We start from the raw sequence: 27,394 nt of genomic DNA, 5'->3' as shown, positions 1-27,394 counted from the left end.
AGAAAAGTGGCTTCTTTTTGTTTAGAAAATGAAATCTTTAATATTGTTTAAGAAACATTGTGTATGAACTCATAACATCAGTTATTTCCATATAAATCCTGTTTTGAAAAAATTGGATTTAAATATTTTATCAGACAAAAGCAACAGGATGAGATATTTAAAGATAAAACTAAAAAATTAATTTTAAAATAAAACCAGGGAGTAGGAAACAAAACATTTGAAGACAAGTGTCAATTAATTTAAAAAAAGGATTTAAAAGAATTTAAATAGAAAAAATACAGGATTTAGAATATATAACCATAAAAAACATATTTATATGGATAAAATATATTTAAATTAAATTCTGTTTTAAATATTTTTAAAGCCATCACTTTGAAAATTTTTGTTTAAGAACCTTAATATTTCAACCCTCTTTTTATTTGTTTAAAGGTTTGTTTGCCAGTAAAACAAAGACATAAGATTAATATTGAGATTATTTGAAAATATTATTAGCCCTTCAGTCGTCGCTGGGTAAATACCCATTATCATCATCATTATTTATGACAACAAGCTATACATACGTACATTTATTCATATGAATATCTGTATGATGCTGCTGCTGATGATTATAATAATGATGATGCCGATGACTTAATATTAAAATCATGTCATGTCGAGGTGTTAGAGCTGCTGCTTGTCTGTCTGTGTATTTATTTACTTAGTCACACATTTACATTTACTTTCTCCTTGACATTTACTTATAGCATTTGTAAAATTCTTTTTTTTATATTTTTTCTATACATGTGTATATATTTTCCATTCAGAATAGCATTTAAAGTGTGTCAACAACAAAATAAACATTAAAAAAAACATGAGATTTGAGTCAGAAAAAAAATTAAAACATAAACCTTAAATATTTTGTATTATTTTTTTTTGTCAGTGTTAATGTCTCAATAATAAAGACATTAACATAGATTTAATAGGATTTCTTGGGGGTGTTGTTGTCAAGGTTTGTTTTTGTTTTAAATACCCTACAGTTGGTGATCTAAAGAAAAGTGTCTTTTCCACAATGAAAATAACCTTGGATAGACAGCGTTCTCAAGAAAACAGTCCTAACAAAACAATATTCCAAAGAAAATGGACCTGGCAAGACAGTTTTCTGTAGAAAAATGTCTTCCTGAAAAAGACAGTTTTCGTATAGAAAAGTGTCTTCTTATATAAGACAGTTTTCGGATAGAAAAGTGTCTTCTTATAGAAGACAGTTTTCGTATAGAAAAGTATCTTCTTATAGGAGACAGTTTTCGTATAGAAAAGTGTCTTCTTATAGAAGACAGTTTTCCTATAGAAAAGTGTCTTCTTCTAGAAGACAGTTTTCGTATAGAAAAGTGTTTTCTTATAGAAGACAGTTTTCCTATAGAAAAGTGTCATCTTATAGAAGACAGTTTTCGTATAGAAAAGTGTCTTCTTATAGAAGACAGTTTTCGTATAGAAAAGTGTCTTCTTATAGAAGACAGTGTTTGTATAGAAAAGTGTCTTCTTATAGAAGACAGTGTTCGTATAAAAAAGTGTCTTCTTATAGAAGAAAGTTTTGGTATAGAAAAGTGTCTTCTTAGAGACGGTGTTTTCGTATAGAAAAGTGTCTTCTTAGAGACGGCTGTTTTCGTATAGAAAAGTGTCTTCTCATAGAAGACAGTTTTTGTATAGAAAAGTGTCTTCTTATAGAAGACAGTTTTCACCTAGAAAAGTGTCTTCTTATAGAAGACAGTTTTCACCTAGAAAAGTGTGTTCTTATAGAAAACGGTTTTCGTCTTCTTATATAAGACAGTTTTCGTAGAGAAAAGTTTCTTCTTATAGAAGACAGCTTTCGTATAGAAAAGTTTTAGAAGACAGTTTTCGTATAGAAAAGTGTCTTCTTTTAGAAGACAGTTTTCGTATAGAAAAGTGTCTTCTTTTAGAAGACAGTTTTCGTATAGAAAAGTGTCTTCTTTTAGAAGACAGTTTTCGTATAGAAAAGTGTCTTCTTTTAGAAGACAGTTTTCGTATAGAAAAGTGTCTTCTTTTAGAAGACAGTTTTCGTATAGAAAAGTGTCTTCTTTTAGAAGACAGTTTTCGTATAGAAAAGTGTCTTCTTTTAGAAGACAGTTTTCGTATAGAAAAGTGTCTTCTTTTAGAAGACAGTTTTCGTATAGAAAAGTGTCTTCTTTTAGAAGACAGTTTTCGTATAGAAAAGTGTCTTCTTTTAGAAGACAGTTTTCGTATAGAAAAGTGTCTTCTTTTAGAAGACAGTTTTCGTATAGAAAAGTGTCTTCTTTTAGAAGACAGTTTTCGTATAGAAAAGTGTCTTCTTTTAGAAGACAGTTTTCGTATAGAAAAGTGTCTTCTTTTAGAAGACAGTTTTCGTATAGAAAAGTGTCTTCTTTTAGAAGACAGTTTTCGTATAGAAAAGTGTCTTCTTTTAGAAGACAGTTTTCGTATAGAAAAGTGTCTTCTTTTAGAAGACAGTTTTCGTATAGAAAAGTGTCTTCTTTTAGAAGACAGTTTTCGTATAGAAAAGTGTCTTCTTTTAGAAGACAGCTTTCGTATAGAAAAGTGTCTTCTTTTAGAAGACAGCTTTCGTATAGAAAAGTGTCTTCTTTTAGAAGACAGCTTTCGTATAGAAAAGTGTCTTCTTTTAGAAGACAGCTTTCGTATAGAAAAGTGTCTTCCTTCAGCAGACAGTATTCCTGTAGAAGACAGTTTTCGTATAGAAAAGTGTCTGTCTTTCCGTTGCGAGTGTAGGGTATTTAAAATTTATTTATTTAACATTTTTATAAACCAATTGTATTCATATTTAAAATATTGAAACGAACTGAAAGAAAAGAAAACAATATTTTTAGCATAATTTTTATACACATATGCTTCCCCTCCCGAAACCCCAAATTTTAACACAGACAGACATAAAAAAAATCCTGGTATTTTCTAGCTGATATAATTTTTTCATGTTCTTTCTTTACAACTAAATATTTTGTGTATTTTACACATTTATACAATTTTTGCTTATTTTTATAAATATTTTCTTTAACTATAATTTAGAGTGTATATGGTAGATTTCTTCACAGATTTTGCGGTGTGTTTATATGATTTTCAATTTTTTTTATATTTTGTATATATTGTGTTATTCTATTGTTATTTTTATGCTCTCTTACCCAATACCTTAAACCGTTTTAAGGGCTGTAGATTTTGTGAAAGGAAGAGCTAAATAAAAATATATTTTATTTCTATATATTTAACACTAATGCTAAGAAGGCATCATACACATACAAATGTTTAAATTATTATATTTTGTGTTGTTTACTTAAACCGTTTTTCTTTTCTATGTTTTTTTTTTTATTTAAGATGAGTTCTAGCCAAAAAAAAAAAATTACATAAAATACAAGACTTTACAGAGCATACGATTTTCAAATAGAAAGAAGAATACCGGTTATGCTTGACTTTTTTTTGTTACATTTTTTCTTTAACAAACGGAAGTTGTTAGATCTTTAGCACAGTTACACAAACACATACTCAATTTTACACACAATATTTTACTTCTATATACAGCTACATACAAAGACATACAAAGTTTTAACTACTAGACTGCTAGATACGTTTATATATAAAAGATAAGTTTGTTGTTGTTGCAAAACGTTTTTGGCATTTTCTTTAAGTTTAAGTCAATGATTTGTTTTGCAGTTTTTTTCTTCATATTTTTCTCATCATCATCAGTTTCAGTCGTAGGTTAATAACCCAGCAAACATAAAGGTAATCAATAGAAATTTATACTGAAAAGCTTTGGTTTTAACAAAGTTTGAGAAAAGCTTTTCTTAAACTTGATTGAAAATTTCAGTTTTCGCATATAAAAGTGTCTTCTTGTAGAAGAAAGGGTCTTCCTTTAAGCTATAAAAAAGCTTTTTCTTCTTTTCGGAGTATAATTCCAAATCAATTCAAACCAAAATGTGAAGCTTTAGAAATTTTTGAGGAAACCACTTTCTTTTCAAAATGTTCTTTAATTGATAAAGCTTTTTAGTTAGTTGAGGTTTTAAAGCTTAAGAAAGTTTTAGTTATTAAACAAAGTTTACGTTTTATTGAAAAAGCTTTCATCCAACTTTGGCTATAATTTTCAGTTTAAGTTAAAAATTTAATAATTCTGTACAAAATTTAGAATTTTTATGTAATTCATTAAATAAACTTTAAGAAAACTTACCCATTTAGTTAATAAAGCTTTCATGCTTTTAAGTTTAATCTCTCTATAAGTTTGCTGGTTTAATTTATATGTATGTAGCTGCTAGCAATATGTGTTTAACTATTAAGCTATTACCCCCATAAATACGTACGAGTATGTGGCAGAAAACTGTCATTTTTTTAGCGAGAATGGAAGGGAAATACAAAAGCAAAAACGGGAATTTAAGGGAGCAAACATAAAAATAGGGAAATAGTAGCTGCTACTTTTTTCACTCTTTATGGCACAAGCTTTTTAAATCCCGCACCTTCTTGGCCAAGTTTGAGCTCTTCATAAATTGTGGGATTTATTTCGTTGCATTGTGTATGAGCATCGATGCCATCCAGGTTTGAGGTTTTAACTGTTGTTCCTTTAGGTTGGTATTGTGCTGATGCTGTTGTCGTTGTTGAATTGTTCCCCACTTTTGATGTCATAGAGGGTCTTAATGTCGTTGTGGCTGGCAGAGCCGCTGAAGACACTGTCGTTGTGGCATGTGTTGAGGCAGGCGTTCTTGTTGTGAAATTTCCACCATTCATATTGGTTGTATGCGTTAAGGCAGATGTCACAGTAGGTAACTAACCGGAAGTTTATTAAGTTTTATAAACAAACACACACAGACCAACACATATATAAAGGAGACAGAGAATAATACACAAGTTATTACCAACACCATAACGCATTACAGCCCAGCCAAAAATAAAATACAAAAACACATACACAACCATTCCAAAGACATGTTTCAAATGATTGCACAGGAAGTAAGTATGGCAAAAAGTAGAATAAGAAAAAATAAACAAAAATACAACAATGAAAATTATGTTATACTCATCGTTATAAAATAAGAACATCAATATAGTTTTGTTAAGCGTTTAATAGACAGGAAAAAATCTATAGCAATAATAAAAGAAAGCTCTGACTTTATTGCTAAAGGAATGGTTACTAGGACAGTTATTTTTGCCTTTATAATAAAACAGTGATTTAAGATTTTTGGGTACTAAATTTAAAGTCATTTAAGTACTTTAGAACAAAGGTTTTTGTTTTCGTATAGAAAAGTGTCTTCTTATAGAAGACAGTTTTCGTATAGAAAATTGCCTTCTTATAGTAGGCAGTTTTCGTATAGAAAAGTGCCTTCTTATAGAAGACAGTTTTCGTATAGAAAAGTGTCTTCTTATAGAAGACAGTTTTCGTATAGAAAAGTGTCTTCTTATAGAAGACAGTTTTCGTATAGAAAAGTGTCTTCTTATAGAAGACAGTTTTCGTATAGAAAAGTGTCTTCTTATAGAAGACAGTTTTCGTATAGAAAAGTGTCTTCTTATAGAAGACAGTTTTCGTATAGAAAAGTGTCTTCTTATAGAAGACAGTTTTCGTATAGAAAAGTGTCTTCTTATAGAAGACAGTTTTCGTATAGAAAAGTGTCTTCTTATAGAAGACAGTTTTCGTATAGAAAAGTGTCTTCTTATAGAAGACAGTTTTCGTATAGAAAAGTGTCTTCTTATAGAAGACAGTTTTCGTATAGAAAAGTGTCTTCTTATAGAAGACAGTTTTCGTATAGAAAAGTGTTTTCTTATAGAAGACAGTTTTCGTATAGAAAAGTGTCTTCTTATAGAAGACAGTTTTCGTATAGAAAAGTGTCTTCTTATAGAAGACAGTTTTCGTATAGAAAAGTGTCTTCTTATAGAAGACAGTTTTCGTATAGAAAAGTGTCTTCTTATAGAAGACAGTTTTCGTATAGAAAAGTGTCTTCTTATAGAAGACAGTTTTCGTATAGAAAAGTGTCTTCTTATAGAAGACAGTTTTCGTATAGAAAAGTGTCTTCTTATAGAAGACAGTTTTCGTATAGAAAAGTGTCTTCTTATAGAAGACAGTTTTCGTATAGAAAAGTGTCTTCTTATAGAAGACAGTTTTCGTATAGAAAAGTGTCTTCTTATAGAAGTCCGTTTTCGTATAGAAAAATATCTTCTTATAGAAGACAGTTTTCGTATAGAAAAGTGTCTTCTTATGGAAGAAAGTTTTCGTATAGAAAAGTGTCTTCTTATAGAAGCAAGTTTTCGTATAGAAAAGTGTCTTCTTATAGAAGACAGTTTTCGTATAAAAAGGTGTCTTCTTATAGAAGGTAGTTTTCGTATAGAAAAGTGTCTTCTTATAGAAGACAGTTTTCGTATAGAAAAGTGTCTTCTTATAGAAGACAGTTTTCGTATAGAAAAGTGTCTTCTTATAGAAGACAGTTTTCGTATAGAAAAGTGTCTTCTTATAGAAGACAGTTTTCGTATAGAAAAGTGTCTTCTTATAGAAGACAGTTTTCGTATAGAAAAGTGTCTTCTTATAGAAGACAGTTTTCGTATAGAAAAGTGTCTTCTTATAGAAGACAGTTTTCGTATAGAAAAGTGTCTTCTTATAGAAGACAGTTTTCGTATAGAAAAGTGTCTTCTTATAGAAGACAGTTTTCGTATAGAAAAGTGTCTTCTTATAGAAGACAGTTTTCGTATAGAAAAGTGTCTTCTTATAGAAGACAGTTTTCGTATAGAAAAGTGTCTTCTTATAGAAGACAGTTTTCGTATAGAAAAGTGTCTTCTTATAGAAGACAGTTTTCGTATAGAAAAGTGTCTTCTTATAGAAGACAGTTTTCGTATAGAACAGTGTCTTCTAATAGAAGACAGTTTTCGTATAGAACAGTGTCTTCTAATAGAAGACAGTTTTCGTATAGAACAGTGTATTCTAATAGAAGACAGTTTTCGTATAGAACAGTGTCTTCTAATAGAAGACAGTTTTCGTATAGAAGAGTGTCTTCTAATAGAAGACAGTTTTCGTATAGAAAAGTGTCTTCTTATAGAAGACAGTTTTCGTAAAGAAAAGTGTCTTCTTATAGAAGACAGTTTTCGTATAAAAAAGTGTCTTCTTATAGAATACAGTTTTCGTATAGAAAAGTGTCTTCTTACAGAAGACAGTTTTAGTATAGAAAAATGTCTTCTAATAGGAGACAGTTTTCGTATAGAAAAGTGTCTTCTTATAGAAGACAGTTTTCGTATAGAAAAGTGTCTTTTATAGAAGACAGTTTTCGTATAGAAAAGTGTCTTCTTATAGAAGACAGTTTTCGTATAGAACAGTGACTTCTTATAGAAGACAGTTTTCGTATAGAACAGTGTCTTCTTATAGAAGACAGTTTTCGTATAGAACAGTGTCTTCTTATAGAATACAGTTTTCGTGTAGAACAGTGTCTTCTTATAGAAGACAATTTTCGTATAGAACAGTGTCTTCTTATAGAAGACAGTTTTAGTTTAGAAAAGTGTTTTCTTATAGAAGACAGTTTTCGTATAAAAAAGTGTTTTCTTATAGAAGACAGTTTTCGTATAGAAAAGTGTTTTCTTATAGAAGACAGTTTTCGTATAGAAAGGTGTCTTCTTATAGAAGACGGTTTTCGTATAGAAAAGTGTCTTCTTGGGAAAGGACAGTTTTCCTATAGAAAAGTGTCTTCCTTAAGAAGACAGTTTTGGTACAGAAAAATTTCTCATTTAGAAGATAATTTAAGCTTTTAGTAACTTTTTTCTTGAACCACTGTTTTAACTTGTTTCCTTAAAGATTTTTAAATAATTCTATTAAATTAAATGCTTTGTTTATATTTGCATTTTTACGCTCTTAAATATATAGTTTAATATTCCAAACTTACCTGCACTTGTTCTAAACCTCTTGTATATGTGGGATTTTCAAATGCCACCCCTGTGGCTGCCTTACCATTTGCTCTATGGCGTCTATAGAATATAATGGCGGCAGCTGCTAGTAAAACAGCTAAAATACTTGCAACAATACCGCTTATCGTACCCACCGCATGTGAATACGTTGTTGTCGCCGATGTAACATGATGTTCGCCAAGTGTGAATTTTATCGGTTCAGTTAAAACACTGGCACCTAAACGAGGGAATTATAAAAAGAAAAAGGAAAAACACATTTTAGAGAAAAGTAAATAAAAACAAAAATAAACATAAAAAAGCGTAAGGTAGAGAATGTGTTCCTTTTTCGGGAGTTCAACTTACCATACGAATTGCCAGCTTTAACAACCAACTCATATAAGACATCCTTTTTGAGACCATCTATATTTACACTGGTTTCCTTGACATCAATGCGTCTTACCTCACTGCTGCTTATGCCCGTTGTGGTATTGTTGTTACCAGCCATTTGCATGCTTGTTGCATTATTGTTATTGTTAAGCATAATGTTGGAGGGTGCTGCTGAGGAGGCTTCTAAAGGACCTCCTGCTGCTAAAGCACCGCCAGTCATTGTTTCACTTTGTGCTATTTCGTTGCCGATTATGGCAGCTTCATGGTAAAATATTCGATAACCATCTACAACATTGGGATTTTTGGTGGGTGGATCCCATCTGTAAAGTAAATAAAAAAAAAAATACCGGAAAAAAGAGGAAACAGTTAAGATTTGTATGTAAATGTAAAGCTTTTATATGATATTACACACACACACACTTTTACGACTAGATTCAGTTTTTATGTGTAAAATACTCTTTAGTTACTCATTGACTTATACGTACACACATATTTTCTAGCTCCCAAAGTGTTTTTCGTTTAACAATGTTCTCTTGCTTGAGTGCTTGTGGTTTTAGTTGCTTTTTTGAGAGTTATTGTTGTTGTTTTTGTTGCCTTCTTTGGGTTGCCAGTTAAAATTTTCTCAAGGGTATATTGTTGGAAATATTGCTGGTATGCAAGGACCACTAATGTGTGTAAGTGTTAACAGCTTCTTCACACATCCCTACACACACACACACACCCATTTTCGTCATCACTCTTATACTTTTCCTAGTTAGTTCTAAACTATAAAGTTTTTCCTTGGCATTTAAAGGCAAAATGATAGTTTAGAAAACAACAAATTTTCTTATAACGGAAAATAGTCTACAAAAAAACTTCAGAGAGATACAGTCTTTAAACATTGTTTTACTACAATGTAAACGGGTCAACAACAACAACAACTACTTTTTAAGGACTCGGTTTTTGTTCAAGTGTTTGAGTCTATGAATATTCATGGTTATTTAATTATTATTTTGTATTCGTATAAAAGCCATTCAGGCTTATAAAAAGGAAAGAAACCACATACACACACTAAAAGATTTCATTTCGATTTTTAACCTCTATATACAATTTCCGTCTTATCTTAACGTTTCCGTTTAAGCAAAAAAGAAAATAAAGTCTCTTTTGTTTTTCTAGAACGTGTTCAGGAAATTCAAATGAACATAAAGTAACTTTTTGGCAACAAATAGAAAAAGCAAAAGTGATAAGATTTTGTGGTAAAAATTAATGAAAAAATATTAAAAAAATTATAAATTTTGTAATGAAACTATAAGGCATTTAAGAAACCAGAACAATGATAACAAAATGTTAAGCAAAAGTAACATATTGACAAATAGTAATATTTTTACTACTTTCTTAAAATATTATTTTTGTAAAATTTAATAATTTGAAGAATGTTTAAACAATAAAAAGCATTTTTAAGGCAAAATGACTAATTTGTTAAAAAGTAGTATTTTTACTACTTTTTTAAAATATAATTTTTTATTAAATTTTAACAATTTGAAGAAACTTTTAACCATTAAAGCAATTTTTAGTCAAAATTACTAATTTTTCAAAAAGTAGTATTTTTACTACCTTTTATACATATAATTTTTTATTTAATTTTAACAATTTAAAGAAACTTTTAACTATTAAAAGTAATGTTTATGCAGAATAACAAATTTTTCAAAAAGTAGTATTTTTACTACTTTTTTTAATTTAAATTAAATTCTAACAACTTGAAAAAACCTTTAATAATTACAAGCAATTTTTACGCAAAAAATAAAAATTTTTCAAAAAGTAGTATTTTTACAACTTTTTTAACTAAGGAAATCTTTATTAAATTTTAAAGAATTTTATAAACTTAACTTTTATGATAAAGTTTCCTAAATTCAATACAAATTTCAAGCAAAATTAAAAAAATTTCAAAAAGTAGTATTTTTACTACATTTTTAAAATATGAATTTTTATCAGATTTTGATGATTAGAATAAACTTTTAAACAATAAAAGTAATTTTTAAACAAAATTACAAATTCAGAAAGTAGTATTTTTATTACATTTTTAAAAATTTTAAGAAACTTTTGGTCGTAAACTTAAAAAAATATTTAAGATTGTCAATTTCATACTTATTTATGAAATAGAACATAGATTTCAAAAGAAACTCATATCTTCGTTGATTTGTACATTTGAAAAGTAGTAGTATTTTATACTACTTTTTAAAAATGGTATAAACTTTTTTTTTAATTTTAAAGTATATAATTTGTATAATCTAAGAAAGTGTTTAAATAATCCAAATTTTAGAAATTAGTAAATAGTAGTATTTTTAATACCTTTTTGAAAATCACTAAAAACTTATGATTTTTAATTTATTTAATAAAGAAAACATTTTTATGGAGAAAACCGAAAAAATTTGATTTTTTACATTTAAACAGAATCTTTTTGATGAATTATGATTTTTTTGTGAGAATACTACATTTTGAAATAGTAGTATTTCTACTACTTTTTTAAAAAATCTCTAAATTATGAAATTGTTTCTGTAAATTTAATTATAAATACGTTTTTGCGAAATAAAACGACTTTTTAAATAGTAGTATTTCTACTACTTTTTTCAAAATCGTTAAAAATATGGAATTTTTTATATTTAATAAAGATTTTTTGCAGAAAAAATTACGTAGCATAAATTTACTTTTTTGGAGTTATTGTATTTGTACTACTTTTTCTTAAAATTTCTAAAAAAGTAGTCAAAATTATCACTACTTTTATTAAAATAATTAAAATTTTCTTCTTCACTCACCTTATCACTACCTCACTATCCGATATCACGCTAACAGCTATATTTTCCGGTGGTCCCGGCAAACGATCACGATATGACTCGAAACAACCCACTATAGTTCTAGCATATTGTAAACTACAAATCTCTTTCGAACGTACAGCCTCTCCTCGACACCAATTCAAACATTTGCGCGGTACATGCGAGTCCGCACAGCAAGTTCGATGATCTGAACCATCTGCAGCACATTTCATAAGTTTATCAAATTCTGTTATACATTCCGGTTTATCGGCTATGGCATCTATATCCACATAATAACTACAGGCACTGCGACAGGCCATTGTGACATTCATATCGGCACAACATTGGGTTACGTTATGATTGAGGGCAGGTGTGTTGCGTATACGCACCGAAACGGGTATAGTGGCTGAACCGAAGGGGTTCTCGGCATGACAGAAATAGTCTCCTACATCGGAGGCTTGCAGTTTATTGATACGTAAAGCCATGGTATAGAAAGTGGGACGAGATTCATTGGTACGCATGGCTATATCATAATTACCACCTTGTATGACCGGTATACGGCCATCATGATCACGCCAGAATATTGTCTTGGGGGCAGGTTTAGAATCTACCATACAGCGCAGTTCAACCTCATCACCTACTGCGGCTACAGTAATGCCGGCCGCCTGGATTTTGGGAGGATCTAAGGAAATATTAGAAAAATTATAAAGTAAAACTTTTTTTGAATTTCCTGATATTTCAAAAGAACTTACAGCATATATTAACTCTTCTGGTGGCCTGCATGGGTACACCATAACCATTGTCAGCATAACAGGAAACATGTTCCATATCTGCGGTGACATTATGTATAACGGTGACCATATGTCTGGAGGTATCTTGACGCACTAAATGACCACCCACATATAAAGAAATAGTGGGAGCTGGATTACCTAAAGCCAAGCATAAAATAGTCATAGAACCTCCTTCGGGTATATTGTCGGCGGGATGCACAGTGGGTGGCTGTAAGAAAATGGAAAAATCAAAAGTTTTTCTTCTTTATTTATTAAGAGTAAAACTTACATCCACAAATGCTGGTAGAGCTGGATCAGTCCAGGCCACTAAAGTTTCCGAGGGTAAGGAGGTGGCCTTTTCACCCACTGCTTCAACATAGAGTATATGCTGGGAACTGGGCTTCAAATTGTTCATACGCAACCATGCTACCTTAGTTTCGATTTTATTGAATTTATCGGATTTCATGGGCTTGTGATAGACTCTGGGTGGAACAAAAAATCAAACATTTTATAAAAGAAATATTTTTGTAAGAAAATTACTACTTTTTAAATAGTAGTACTATTTTAAAATTACTAAAAACTAGTGATTTTGTATTATTTTCAATTAAATATTGAATTTATGGTAGAAAAAAACGTTTCTAAAAATAGTAGTATTTCTACTACTATTTTCAAAAATGTTGAAAAACTTGTTTTTTGTGATATTTTCCCCAAATAAATGAAAATTTTTGTAAAAAACTACTTTTTCCAAAAGTACTTTTGCCACCAGGTTTTCATAAATCGTATAAAAGTCATATTTCTGCTACTTTTTTTCAAAAACTCTATAAAATGGTAATTTGAAAAAAATGCTTTCTTAAAACTTTTTCTTACTTAAAGCTTGTTTTACTATTTTCCACCATAATTGTAGTAAGTTTTTGTTAAAAAGTAGTATTTCTACTACTATTTTCAAAAAAGGTGGAAACCTTATTTTTGTGACATTTTCACCAAATAAAGAAAAAAAAATTAGTAGAAACTACTTTTTCAAAATGTAGTTTTTCTACTACTTTTTTATGAATAAAGAATTATAGCTAGAAAAACATAAATTTTCCAATAGTAGTATTTCTACTACCAACAAAATCAAATTTTTGGAAAAAAATACTTATTTGCTTTAAAATCTTTTTTAACTTAGAACATTTTTGTTTTACTTTTTCCAGCATAATAGTAAGCTTTTGTTAAAAAGTATTTTTTGAAAGATAGTATGTCTACTACTATTTTCAAAAAGGTTAAAAACCTTAATTTTGATTATAATTTCACCAAACAAAAATAATTGTAGTAAAAAACTAATTCTTCAAAAAAGTACTTTTTCTACTCCTTTTTCAAACAGTAGTTTTTCTGTTGTTAAAAACCTTGGTTATCTTATTTTCACTTCATAAATACAAATTTTGAGTAAAAAACTAGTTTTTCAAAAAGTACTTTTTCTACTACTTTTTCATAAATCATCTAAAAGTCATATTTTCTTAATCATTTAATTTAAAAAAGAATTTTTACTATAAAAATACAGATTTTCAATAGTAGTGTTTCTACTACTTTTTTTCAAAAACCTCATAATATGTTATTATTTTGAAAAAATACAGTTTTAACTTCATATTTTAGTACCTCCTCCTACTCCCTTTTACTACAATTTCAAGTTAATATTAATTACATTTTTTCCCTTTAAATTGATTGTCCAATTAAAAATTTCATTGTATTCATTTCACTTCATATTTTTCTACCAACAAACTCATCAATATCCAACAACAACAACAACTACACTTTGACACAATCATTTGAACTTTAGTAATTAACAGTTTGACTTGTATTTAAACATACACCATGGACACATACATACATTAAAAAACAGTACTCGGAAAAAATGTTTATCAAATTACTCAATTCAAAAGTTCAGCAACTCCTCCGCATACCTAAAGGACATAAACATTCAACAGAAATTTCAACATTTATGCTCTGGGGCATCGTTCAACAGAAGTAACACTTAACTACAACTGATGTTGGAAAAAATAAATAAACAAAACCATGACAACAAAATCTTACTCCTACCCAGAAACGGTCAACTGTATAGTCATGATGAGAGCTTTTTAACAGATTGTGTGACATTTGAGTAGTAGAATTGTAATACAGTATACGTGGCCTACCACCCACACACTAGTACCTAGGAACAACATGAAAATAATCACCTCAAATTTTTCATAATTAAATGGACAGAAAAAAACAGGGGCAAAAAATGTAATAATCGTTATAATAACAACAAGGCTCAAAATCAATAACAGATATCTGTGTTTTGTAACAGATTTATTTTATTTATATTTCTACTAACAACAACAACAACATACATACCTGTAGGTAATTTTCTCATGGGGATGTGAATATTCTGGTGGTTGCCATGTCAATTGCATCCAAGTGGCACTGTGAGCAATAATAGCCAATGAATGTGGCGGTGAGGGAGCACCATAAATATGTTTTGGCTGTTGTTGATCAACTGGAAATAAAACAACAAATGACAATTTATAGATTTAATAATAATCAAATAACAATAATAACAGCAATAATAGAAAAAAAAATAAAAATAAAAACATGGTCCATATAAATAAAATTCTTTACAACAACAGCAACTATGAGAGAAAAAAATACAAAATTATTGGACAAATTAGTCAACCATCAACCATAAAATGTTAATGGTTGATCGAATCATGTATGTTGTAGGAATAAATTAGTGTATATTTGTATGTGTGAGTGTGTGTGTTTTTGTTTTAATGAGAGCACAAGTGTGTTTTTGTGGGCTTGAATGTGTGAGTTGGTGTCGGGAGACCTGTGTCTGATGATGATGTTTATGCTTATTTTTATACATTTGAAATGGACATGACTCATTTACTCAGGCGTATATTGAATGCTATACTTTCTCTGCATATAGTTTTAATTTTGCACATAGAAAAGTTCTCTCATTAAACATACTTTTCTCTAAAGAATGGTGTCTTCTTTGGTGTAAGTTTTTTTTTTAATGTTTCTTTAGAGACACTTTTATATTTAAAAAGAAACTTTTTTCCAAAGAAAAGTACTCTCATTGAATGAGCTTTCCTTTATAAAAAGTGAAGACAACTTTCTTTATAGAAAAGAGCTCTCTTTGGGGAAACTTTTCTCTATAATAAAAGACAAAAGTCACTTAAGAAATATGCTCAACTATTCTTTCCAGAACTGTGCTATCTTTAGAGGCACTTTTTTCTCCAAAAAAGTACTATCTTCAGAGATACTTTTCTCTCTAAACTCTTTAGAGACACATTTTCCCATAGAAAAGTTAATTCTTTAGAGATTTCAAATTAGGTATCTTTAGATACTTTTCTTTGCCGGACAGTCTTCTCTTTAAAGAAAACTGATCTCCCTCTAAATTACTTTTCTTCATAGAAATGTGCTTTCTTTAGAGACACCCTATTCTGTATAGAGACACTTTTTAGAGAAACTTTTCTTTATGGAAAAACGCTCCTTTAAGAAACTTTTTTCTTTATAGAAAAACGCTCTCTTTAGAAGCTTTTTTCTTTATAGAAAAACGTTTTCTTTAGAGACACTTTTCTTTAGAGAATAGTGGTCTCTTTAAACGTGCTTTTCTCGATATAAATAACATCTCTTTAAAGATAGTTTTCTTCATAGAAAGCTGCTCTTTTCTTAACAGAAAACTGCTCTCTTTAGGTACACTTATCTTTAGAGAAAAATTATCTCTCAAGAGACACTTCTTCCTAAAGAATTGCGCTCTCTTTAAACAAACCTCTCTTAATTAAAATAATATTTCTTTCAAAAAACTTTTCTTTATAGAAAAGCGTTCTTTATTCAGAGACTTTTCACCATAGAGACATACTCCCTTTAAAGATATTTTTCTCTATAAAAATGAGATCTCTTTAAAGATACTGATCTCCATAGGAAAGTGCTCTCGTTAGAGACAGCTTTCTTTAAAGAAAAGATCTCACTTTAAAGAATATTTTCTTTATAGGAAAGTTCTCTATTTACAAACATATTCTCTAAAGGAAATTGCTCTCCTTAAAGACACTTTTCTTTACTTAAATTTGATATCTTTAGTATAGCTTTTCACCATTGAAAAATAAATCTGTTTAGGAGTATTTGTCTCCATAGAAAAGTGATCTCTTTCAAAACATACCCTTCTCTAGAGAAATAAGTTTTCTTTGCAAAATGTTCATAGCAATTCTTGATTGCCTTCAAAAAACACCTCTAATGTTACTTGTTTTCTGTTTTCAATATATATATTTTTTTTGTAATTTTGTTTGGTTGCTATTGACTTGTAATTAACAATTTGTCAATGTTTTAGTTACGTTGAAATTTTATTTTTAGTAGATAAATTTATATGCCCGTACAGCGGCATATAAAGTGTGCGTCATATTGTATGATTTTTTTGCAATAAAAAGCAACAAAAATATAAAAATTTTTTAATTTCAGTTTTTACCTTTTTCAGTATTTCCATCACTATTGCCGTTGCTGCTGTTGTTAATTTCAGTTGTATTGATCAACAACATGGATGATGGCAATGATGTGCCAAATTTACCGCGTGTCAATACCATGATGCGATACAAGGCATGTGGCTCCAAATTTATCAAATCAATCGATGTTTCATTTGTTATTAATTCCTAAAAGAGAAATAAAAAACAGAAGAAGAAAATGTTTAATGTGAGTTTTAAAGCTTTAAGAAAGAAGTGATATAACAATACATATGTGATATTTATCAAATTTTAAAATTTGTACATTTTTCTAAAATTTTTTAAAAATAATTTTTCTTAGAAAAGTTTATTTTCGATTAGGTTTTTCCAAAAGTCTTTTATGTTGTCTATTTAAGGTTTTTTGTTGTGTGGCAATATCTGTTATAGTTTTAAAGATATAACGTTTTAAAGTACTAAAGTCAATAATTAATATTAGTCATACGTACCGTAGTCTTTATTTGAAATAAAAATGTTTTAATACATAACTTTGGCAATTGGCAAGGGATTTATATGAAAATTTTAGCAAATATTAAGAACTATAACAGCTTTTATTATAGCAATTAATAGAACTTGTGTATCTGTACTACAGAGCGAGTGAAAGAGTGGCAAACTACCCCTTGCAAATTTCAATAAATTATTTTTTTTTAAACATTTAAGGTTTTTGTTTGCAGTTTAGCGAATATTTTCCTGGACTTAATTTTTAAACAAAAATAATTTCATACAATAAAATATTTTACCATTAAAACCATGCTCATTGTAGTTGTTGTTTATTTAATACATTTTAAGTACATTTGAGTAATTGCAATGTAACACTCAGTAATTTGTGGTGTTTTTTGCAGCGTAAATTGTCAGTGTCACTTGTAGTTTTGTAAATTTTTCTGGTCTGGTCTGTTTTGGTTGATTGTCACAGTTTTTTCATACGACACTAGCATCTAACTCTTCCCCCATCCCCCTTTAGTTATAATCCAAGTCCACATGTGTTACATATGTGTATAAATATGTGAATAGTATTTAAATCTGTTTGGTAACTCTTTAAGCTCGTTTAAGAGTATTATGTTGTCGGTTGTTGTTTTGTTGCAGCTACATTGTCAATATTGTTCAAATAAATGTTGTTAAAATTTTTAACATTATTTTTAGGAGTATAAACGTATAAACACCAGATTTCTTTTTGCGTTAAACTTTTATAGGATTTTAGCGATTTATTTTAAAGGATTTTTTTTCCACATTTTATTTTTGCAAAGTGTTCAATGCGCGCAAAAACCAATGATAAAACCATTTACCATAACATGTTAAAATAAATATACGAGCATTATAAATATTGGGCAGCTTCAGTATGGTTTTATTGGAGGAAAAATTTTACATGTTCAATTTTTACACGGCATTAATTGTTTATTTTACTGACTGTAAAAATGCGTTTCGCATTGTGCAAAAAAATCAGAATTACTTCATTTTTAATATTTTTTATTTCATTGTATTTTGTAGTTTTATTTGTTTTTTAAATTGCTTAAAACTACATTTTAACAGGATATTTAGACATGTTTCGTTGGTGGTTACAATTTTACAACAAATTTTGTATTTTTTCTTTTAATTTAATATTAAATTTAAAAAATTTCATTACACATGTATATTAATCATACGTCCTGTAGACTCCACATTTAAGAGAACTGAACTAGAACTGAACTAGAACTGAACTAGACTAGAACTGAACTAGAACTGAACTAGAACTGAACTAGAACTGAACTAGAACTGAACTAGAACTGAACTAGAACTGAACTAGAACTGAACTAGAACTGAACTAGAACTGAACTAGAACTGAACTAGAACTGAACTAGAACTGAACTAGAACTGAACTAGAACTGAACTAGAACTGAACTAGAACTGAACTAGAACTGAACTAGAACTGAACTAGAACTGAACTAGAACTGAACTAGAACTGAACTAGAACTGAACTAGAACTGAACTAGAACTGAACTAGAACTGAACTAGAACTGAACTAGAACTGAACTAGAACTGAACTAGAACTGAACTAGAACTGAACTAGAACTGAACTAGAACTGAACTAGAACTGAACTAGAACTGAACTAGAACTGAACTAGAACTGAACTAGAACTGAACTAGAACTGAACTAGAACTGAACTAGAACTGAACTAGAACTGAACTAGAACTGAACTAGAACTGAACTAGAACTGAACTAGAACTGAACTAGAACTGAACTAGAACTGAACTAGAACTGAACTAGAACTGAACTAGAACTGAACTAGAACTGAACTAGAACTGAACTAGAACTGAACTACAACTGAACTACAACTGAACTACAACTGAACTACAACTGAACTAGAACTGAACTAGAACTGAACTAGAATGAACTAGAACTGAACTAGAACTGAACTAGAACTGAACTAGAACTGAACTAGAACTGAACTAGAACTGAACTAGAACTGAACTAGAACTGAACTAGAACTGAACTAGAACTGAACTAGAACTGAACTAGAACTGAACTGGAAGTGAACCTATAAGTTTAAGCATGAAAGCTTGTTAAGCCAACTGTACGTATAATTAATATTGATTATGAGGTATGTATGTAATTCAATTTAAATTGTTAGGACTTTTTATACAGAAAAGATTTTGGTATTAAGTAAGTAAATATTTTGATTTTAAATGCTCTATATTTTCTGTAGTTTATATAAATTGATAATTTAATCATTTATTTGAATTCATTTCATATACAGTTCCCTTTTATATTCTAGTTATTCCTAAAAAAATTCTGTTGCCTCATGTCCAATTTACTTGTTTGCTTAAATTATTTATTTGTTTTTTTTTTTTTTTTTGTACTTTTTACTTTTTAGATATATATTTTTTTACTGCTGCGTTAAAACCAATTTCGTTGGCAAAATACTAAACAAATATGAGAAAAATTTAGTTGGAAATAAAAGTTTGAAATATTTTAACGCGTTTTTTATATAGAAATTTTTTTTAACTACAACAAAATACTAAGCCGAAAAATACAAACAATAAACAACAAAAGCTCATGCTATGTGTATAGATACATAAGTACTCACATACGTACATATGTATGTATGGTTATATGTTGACTTAAATAAATATTTCTAAGTATTTAGAGAGATGCACGTTGTGCAGTTTAAAGTCTTAAAATTCATGTTTGATAAAAGTATGTAAGTCAATGGCACTTGGTCAACGAGTTTAACGTAAATGGTTTTTTTTTCGTTGCATGTTGATTTTTCAGATTTTTTGTATTTGATTTTTTTATGACTTTAGTTTGGTATTGTATATTTCAGTTTTTAGCAGTAGCGTTTATGATTTTATCTGCTTTTTTTTTAGATATTTTTCTGTTTATACTTTTTTTGTGTAGTAAAGAGGAATTTGTATTGGTATGTAGTTTTGTATTACGTATTGTTTTATTATTTTTTTTTTCTACAAAGTTGCCAACGAACCAACATATATGGCGTTTTTTTATATATTTTTTATTCGTTTCTATAACATCCACTAGTATTTTTTATTTATTCATTTTGTGTAACAAGAGTTAAATCTGTATGACTAGTTAGTGTTTGTAAATCACTGGATTTTATTGGATTTATATTGTGTGAATTGTAGTACCAACTAGAGTAAAAAAAAAGTACGCATTACATTGTCCTTGCTTTAGTTGTATATATTAAAAGGGGAGTATGTAACAAACACATATTTACTCATGTGCATGTATTTGTTTATAATGGCTTTACTGGTAAAGATCATGATTTATATTAATTTCAATTTGGTTTAATACACCAATAACAAATTACATTGAAATAGCCAAACCAAAGGGGACCAGAGAGTAAACAATATATAAATACAATATTTATATAGATGTCAAGGCATTTAATGTAGAAGACTGGCTATTTGCCATAGAAATAAACTTAAATGTTATTGAAAGTAAAATATGTCAGTTTAAGCAAATTAATTGAGGGAAATTTTTCTATAAATCTAAAGGTTTGCAGTAGTATAAATAGCACCTATATTAAGGCACATATTTGTTATAAATTTCCACATTTTTAAAGATTTTCCTCAAAAAATGTCTTAACTGTAATTCTTCTTTGGAAATTTTACTATGATTTAGCTCTCTTACAAGATTTTATAGCAAAATTTTTCCATTAGACGCTTTTATTTCAAAATTTTTAGAAAATTTTTCACAAACTTGAACATTTCTTCTTCAAATATAACAAAAAATCTGTTAGTTACTTTAGTTATATTCAAATATTTACTAATTATCTAATAGTGTGTTATTTTAGCTTTATTTTACAGTTTATTTTACAACAAAATCTTTAATCAACAAAAAGTTATAAAGATTTTACATTCAATACCCTCAAATTAATATTAATCATACGCATAGATGTGCTTAAGATTAAGAAAAATGTTTTTTAGTTAATATTCAACAAAATCCTAAATTAACGAATTCAAAATTCTAATCGCATTTAGAAAAGAAACCATACTTTCATCGTCAAATTTAAAAATATTTCGAAATATAAAACTTTATGAGCTACAGTGGGCCCAATTGCACTATCAAAGTTAAAAGTAGATGAATACTAAATATTTTCTACTTTTTCTGAGGTTTCATTATGATTTATATAAAGCAAAGGATCAACTAAAGTGCGGACTTAAACTCATTACAGTTCAGCTTTAATTCGAAATTTTAGAAAATTTCTCTTATGATCTGTTTAATTAGATATATAGAAAAATTGACGAAAATTATCTTATAATTATTTAGATAATAACTTGATATCTTAAGATTATTTTACATTTTATTTTACAACAAAATCTTTTATCAATAAAAAGTTATAAAGATTTTAACACATTTGCCTCCTAATTAATGTTACTCATACGTACTGACGACCTTGTTATGAAATCAAAGTTTATTAAAGTATAATTCCCAGAAACATTAACAAAATGGTATAAAATTTTAACCGAAATTAGCTGAATGTCTAAGCTGCCTTCATGGTATTACAAAGACGTATCCAACATTAATACTGATTGCATCACAATGGGTTAAATTTCAGTATTAAAGCCTAAATAATATATTTAAAATTTGTAATAACTTACACCTTCGTGAGAAGGGTATAGACAAGTTTGTTATTCCACTTGCAATTTATAAAATATAATTTTCCGATCCTTATATATAGCGGAGACGTATAAGCTATTTTCTTCTGTCTGTCTGTAATAAATATTAATCATACGCTCGGTAGGACATAAATATAGATTAAAAATAACTTCTTGAATATTACAGCAATCTTTAGCAAACTTAAAGTAGAGCTTTGACTTTGTATAAATAAACTAAATCCAATATACATACATTATTTAGAAGGTACAGTGGGACAAATTAAATTAAGGCGTCTATTTTGTTTTTTGTTTTGTTCTTTATTAAATCTAAAATTTTCTTTTAACAATTACTATAAGTTCCCTTTCAAATAATTTAATTATAATTGCTGATTTTAATTTAATTTGGCCACTTTGTGTTTTGTCTATACTTTTGCCCTAAACTTATATTGTTGGTTTTCTCTTCCAGCCTTCAAATATAAGCAAAATCATGTTTGGCATAAAGAAAATTTGCAAAATTGAAAATTCTTCTAGTCTAGTCATTAATTGCCTAAAGCTGTCTTCACTTGTTTCCTTTTGTGGGTCACAACAAAAGCCAAGCAATAACCAAATAATAAAAAACAAAAACTGCAAAACAAATCATGGCCACAAAATAAAAGGAAACAAACCCAACAACAAAAAAGGAAGCAGCTACCAGCTTCTTAAAAAAAAAGGAATAGTTTCAACAACAATTCATTATAAAATTACTTAAATTGCAAGAAAAAAAATCTAAAAAATATAAACAAAATAAGTTATATAAAGAAATTTTGTTTAGCCAAGGATATCAGCTGCTACTGAGTGGGTGGTTCTAGCCCTTAGAGAATTGCAGCCAAAAAGTTTTCAACTCTGCAACATTAAACAAACTGTTGCTGAAGAAATTTTCTTTTATTGTATAAGTATGTGATAGCATACTTTGCCTTTTAAAACTCTTTACAATTAAAGGGAAATTGAAAATTTTGTTAAAGAATTTTTAAGCAACAAAAACAATTGCCAAGAAACTTTATTCTTAAACTACTTGTTTACCTACTTCAAAATTCATGTTGAGTGGCATCCCTATAGACTGAGTACACAAGTGTGTGTGTGTGTGTTTGTGCGGTCGTTAAGAAAAATCAAACAAATTTGCAACAGAAACTCAAGCAGTAGCAATAATACCAACAAGCAAGACATTGTTGTAAAATAGTTCAAGCTGTTTCAACCATCCGACAAATGTCTATAATAACACGTACTCCATGGTATTGAACTACTACTAATACTTCTTCCAATGATTATACTCTAAGGCCACATATATAAAGGATTCATTGAAAATAAACTCTATTTCTCTCTACCACCAGCTCATTAAGCGTGAGTGTTGTTCAATAATTCAAAATGCAATTGCATTTTAGAATTTTGGCTTCACATTGTTGTATGGCAGCAGCAACATTGTCATTGACAATGGCAACAATGAGAACAAGAGAAATTTGTTAGTGGGCGGCAAGAAGTGTGTGTTAGCAGGAGTGTAGACAAACTGACAATTGCTGTTGGCTGGTTCTTTAGCTCAATTGTATGAAGGAAATTTGTGCCAAAAGCACAATAATAAAAGGAGATACAAAACATGATGTTTTAAGCTTGTTTTGCAATGTAATACCTTCTATCTATTGGGCACATATGGCTGGAATTGTTGCTTGACAATAGATGTGTAAAAAATACTACAATAAAAAAAACTAGAACAGAACTACACCAGACCTGAATTAAAATGAAAACGAACTGAACTAGAACTGAACTAGAACTGAACTAGAACTGAACTAGAACTGAACTAGAACTGAACTAGAACTGAACTAGAACTGAACTAGAACTGAACTAAAACTGAACTAGAACTGAACTAGAACTGAACTAGAACTGAACTAGAACTGAACTAGAACTGAGAACTGAACTAGAACTGAACTAGAACTGAACTAGAACTGAACTAGAACTGAACTAGAACTGAACTAGAACTGAACTAGAACTGAACTAGAACTGAACTAGAACTGAACTAGAACTGAACTAGAACTGAACTAGAACTGAACTAGAACTGAACTAGAACTGAACTAGAACTGAACTAGAACTGAACTAGAACTAGAACTGAACTAGAACTGAACTAGAACTGAACTAGAACTGAACTAGAACTGAACTAGAACTGAACTAGAACTGAACTAGAACTGAACTAGAACTGAACTAGAACTGAACTAGAACTGAACTAGAACTGAACTAGAACTGAACTAGAACTGAACTAGAACTGAACTAGAACTGAACTAGAACTGAACTAGAACTGAACTAGAACTGAACTAGAACTGAACTAGAACTGAACTAGAACTGAACTAGAACTGAACTAGAACTGAACTAGAACTGAACTAGAACTGAACTAGAACTGAACTAGAACTGAACTAGAACTAGAACTGAACTAGAACTGAACTAGAACTGAACTAGAACTGAACTAGAACTGAACTAGAACTGAACTAGAACTGAACTAGAACTGAACTAGAACTGAACTAGAACTGAACTAGAACTGAACTAGAACTGAACTAGAACTGAACTAGAAACTGAACTAGAACTGAACTAGAACTGAACTAGAACTGAACTAGAACTGAACTAGAACTGAACTAGAACTGAACTAGAACTGAACTAGAACTGAACTAGAAACTGAACTAGAACTGAACTAGAACTGAACTAGAACTGAACTAGAACTGAACTAGAACTGAACTAGAACTGAACTAGAAACTGAACTAGAACTGAACTAGAACTGAACTAGAACTGAACTAGAACTGAACTAGAACTGAACTAGAACTGAACTAGAACTGAACTAGAACTGAACTAGAACTGAACTAGAACTGAACTAGAACTGAACTAGAACTGAACTAGAACTGAACTAGAACTGAACTAGAACTGAACTAGAACTGAACTAGAACTGAACTAGAACTGAACTAGAACTGAACTAGAACTGAACTAGAACTGAACTAGAACTGAACTAGAACTGAACTAGAACTGAACTAGAACTGAACTAGAACTGAACTAGAATTGAAATGGGCAAATTTGAAGTCTCCATAAGAAACACCTGTTAAAACTTCAATATTCACTTCTATATTTATTTCCTCAACTGTTATTCCATTCCTTCACTAGCTTCAATTTAATGATATACCAACTGTGTAAGTTGAGAGACAATCATAACCTAAAGGCGACTTAAAAACGCTTAAGTGACAATATATTGTCAGGCCAATGGAATACAATGATACTTTAGCAAATGCAAAAAGAAGTAAAATGAAATAAAATAATATTAACTGTCAAACAACACCAGCGAACGAAGTCACTGAAAATGATACACAAGAACAGGAACAAGAAGGACATTAGATGAACAATAAGATATAAAGACACACATCTTGTCTTACAAGAAAAAGAAGTCCGGGCACACACTAAGTAACTCTAGAAGAAGTACATCTGTTCGTTTATTGAAAATGTAATTGATGTTCTTACAGGATACTTCAATAAACACGCATACTTGAAAAGCGAAAAACGATACAAGGACTTCACAGTCATTCAAATTCTACAAGATACATTAATAAATACAATACGGGGTCATAACCAAAGATACATACAATATGTACAATCATTTGAAATATTTGCCACATGACACGTATATAGTGGTGTTATAAATAAAATGAAATACTGCAAAAATGTAGCAGAAGCTGGCTGACTGAATGGTGTTTTATCAAAACAACGTAGACAATATATTTTGATGATATGGCTGTTGCTGCAGACCATAAAACATGAACATTTTTTTATTTCCCAGGCAAGCATATGAAATATATATAGTTTTTAGAGTCCTACATATCTAAGTGTATGAAACCTATTGACAAAAAAATTTTAGAAGAAGCAAAAAAAATTTGCTACAAAAACGCAATGGAAATACAAAAATAATATATTTTATACACCAAGGAATCAAGTGAAATGTTAGAGGTTTCTCTCTAGTCATCTTTCATGTTGACTCTGGCTGTTATGGTGTGTTGTAGTTTAGTTTTTTTTTTTCTTTCTCACACTGTAAAATCTGTGATTTGTTGAAACAACCTGATGGTTTCATACTTGATGTTGATGTGCGGCTATATGGTTGCTGTATAACAAACCAAAACTAAGGACTTTCCCTCTCAAGCAACAAAAAAAAAAAAAAAAATGGAAGAATATTTGGTACATGTGTATTGTGTTGTAGTTCATATGTCAAATACACCAACATATTATCCCTAGATTTAACAATGAAGTCTCATAGAAAAGAAGTCTGACAAAAACAAACGTACTCTCATTGGAGTCATATACCAACAAAAAATGTCAAAAAAACACAAGACTGAAGTTAGAAAATAATAAAACAAAAAATATATTACGGATGTATGTGAACTAAAAAAGACTTGGGTGAAGGAAAAAGTAGTAGTCTAGACTAAAGTCAAACTAGTTTGTTAGGTCTAGTTCAGTTCTAGTTCAGTCTAGTTCAGTTCTAGTTCAGTTCTAGTTCAGTTCTAGTTCAGTTCTAGTTCAGTTCAGTTCAGTTCTAGTTCAGTTCTAGTTCAGTTCTAGTTCAGTTCTAGTTCAGTTCTAGTTCAGTTCTAGTTCAGTTCTAGTTCAGTTCTAGTTCAGTTCTAGTTCAGTTCTAGTTCTAGTTCAGTTCTAGTTCAGTTCTAGTTCAGTTCTAGTTCAGTTCTAGTTCAGTTCAAGTTCAGTTCTAGTTCAGTTCTAGTTCAGTTCTAGTTCAGTTCTAGTTCAGTTCTAGTTCAGTTCTAGTTCAGTTCTAGTTCAGTTCTAGTTCAGTTATAGTTCAGTTATAGTTCAGTTCTAGTTCAGTTCTAGTTCAGTTCTAGTTCAGTTCTAGTTCAGTTCTAGTTCAGTTCTAGTTCAGTTCAGTTCTAGTTCAGTTCAGTTCTAGTTCAGTTCTAGTTCAGTTCAATTCCATGAAATTATTTTACATCCTACTTAGGTGTATGTTTAAGAATTCCTGTTTCCAAAAAATCCTATTGTATTGCATATGTGTGTAATAAAATGTTTAAATGTATGTGTTTGTATATTCGTATAGATGACAATTGCAATCAACTTTTGCTGCACGTACACATGCGACATGTCAAGTGAATTTAAAACCATTCGTGATATCATGTGCCCTCTCCGAAAAAAGAGAAATAATCATACATTTACACACACATAAAAATGAACAAACACATGTGTAATTTTTTAAAATTTATACATGAACATTTTCTATGCGACTGTGTGTAAATTTGTAAAAATGCATTCATTCTTATGTGTGTGTTGCAAGCATTACAAACGTATTTTAAAATTTCTGTTTTTTTTTTATATGATGAGGCTATGAAACACAATAGTCACTTGTATTAAATATATATTCAGAACGTGGCATGTGTGTTTGTGTGGCAGGAATGCGTTTGTGTTTAAGTATTGCCTGCTGCATACAATGCATTTAAGTAGTTTTGTAGTGAGTGTGTGGCAAGAATGATGATGACGTTTAGGTTACTCTTTAGTTGTGCTGCCACACAAGCATCGTCGTCATTATTTCTACAAAAATATGTGTGTTTGGTTGTAAGAGGCATAATAAATGTTTAAATAGAAAAAAAGCTCCAAAAAAACAAAAAAGTAGTACGCCATCTATGTATGACACCATTGGGTGCCATTATTATTAAACCGTTTTGAAACAACACAAATTTTCGTCCTCTTTTAGGACGCACTATAAAGACACAGACTATAGTATTGCGTGTGTACTGTAAATGAATATAAATAAGCAGCACATTTGGCAAATATTTTTTTTAAATTAGTTAACTTTGCTAAATGAGGCATTACGAAAGAAAAAAGATACTTAAAAAAAACTTTTTTACAAACAACAAGATGCCTTAACGCAGTATATACTTAGATCAGTCACGAGCAAAACTGAAATTCT

At 29.6% G+C, this 27,394-nt stretch overlaps 1 protein-coding gene across 1 annotated transcript in view; it reads right to left on the bottom strand.

The window, feature by feature from the left end:
- The window catches only part of LOC119606241 (Ig-like and fibronectin type-III domain-containing protein 2), a 124,121-nt gene that overhangs the window by 9,956 nt on the left and 86,771 nt on the right, over positions 1-27,394 (bottom strand). Inside the window, 8 exon segments of the mRNA XM_037959666.1 lie at positions 4,485-4,791; positions 7,881-8,119; positions 8,245-8,588; positions 11,061-11,739; positions 11,810-12,056; positions 12,117-12,309; positions 14,198-14,339; positions 16,308-16,488. Coding sequence (XP_037815594.1) covers positions 4,485-4,791; positions 7,881-8,119; positions 8,245-8,588; positions 11,061-11,739; positions 11,810-12,056; positions 12,117-12,309; positions 14,198-14,339; positions 16,308-16,488 — 2,332 coding nt within the window.

The sequence above is a fragment of the Lucilia sericata genome, unplaced genomic scaffold, assembly GCF_015586225.1.
Source record: "Lucilia sericata isolate MDLA Ls3-8-SP2 unplaced genomic scaffold, ASM1558622v1 Contig000563F_arrow, whole genome shotgun sequence".
Lineage (NCBI taxonomy): Eukaryota > Metazoa > Arthropoda > Insecta > Diptera > Calliphoridae > Lucilia > Lucilia sericata.
The sequence above is the reverse complement of the archived record's forward strand: the minus strand, read 5'-3'. Positions and strand labels throughout refer to the sequence as shown.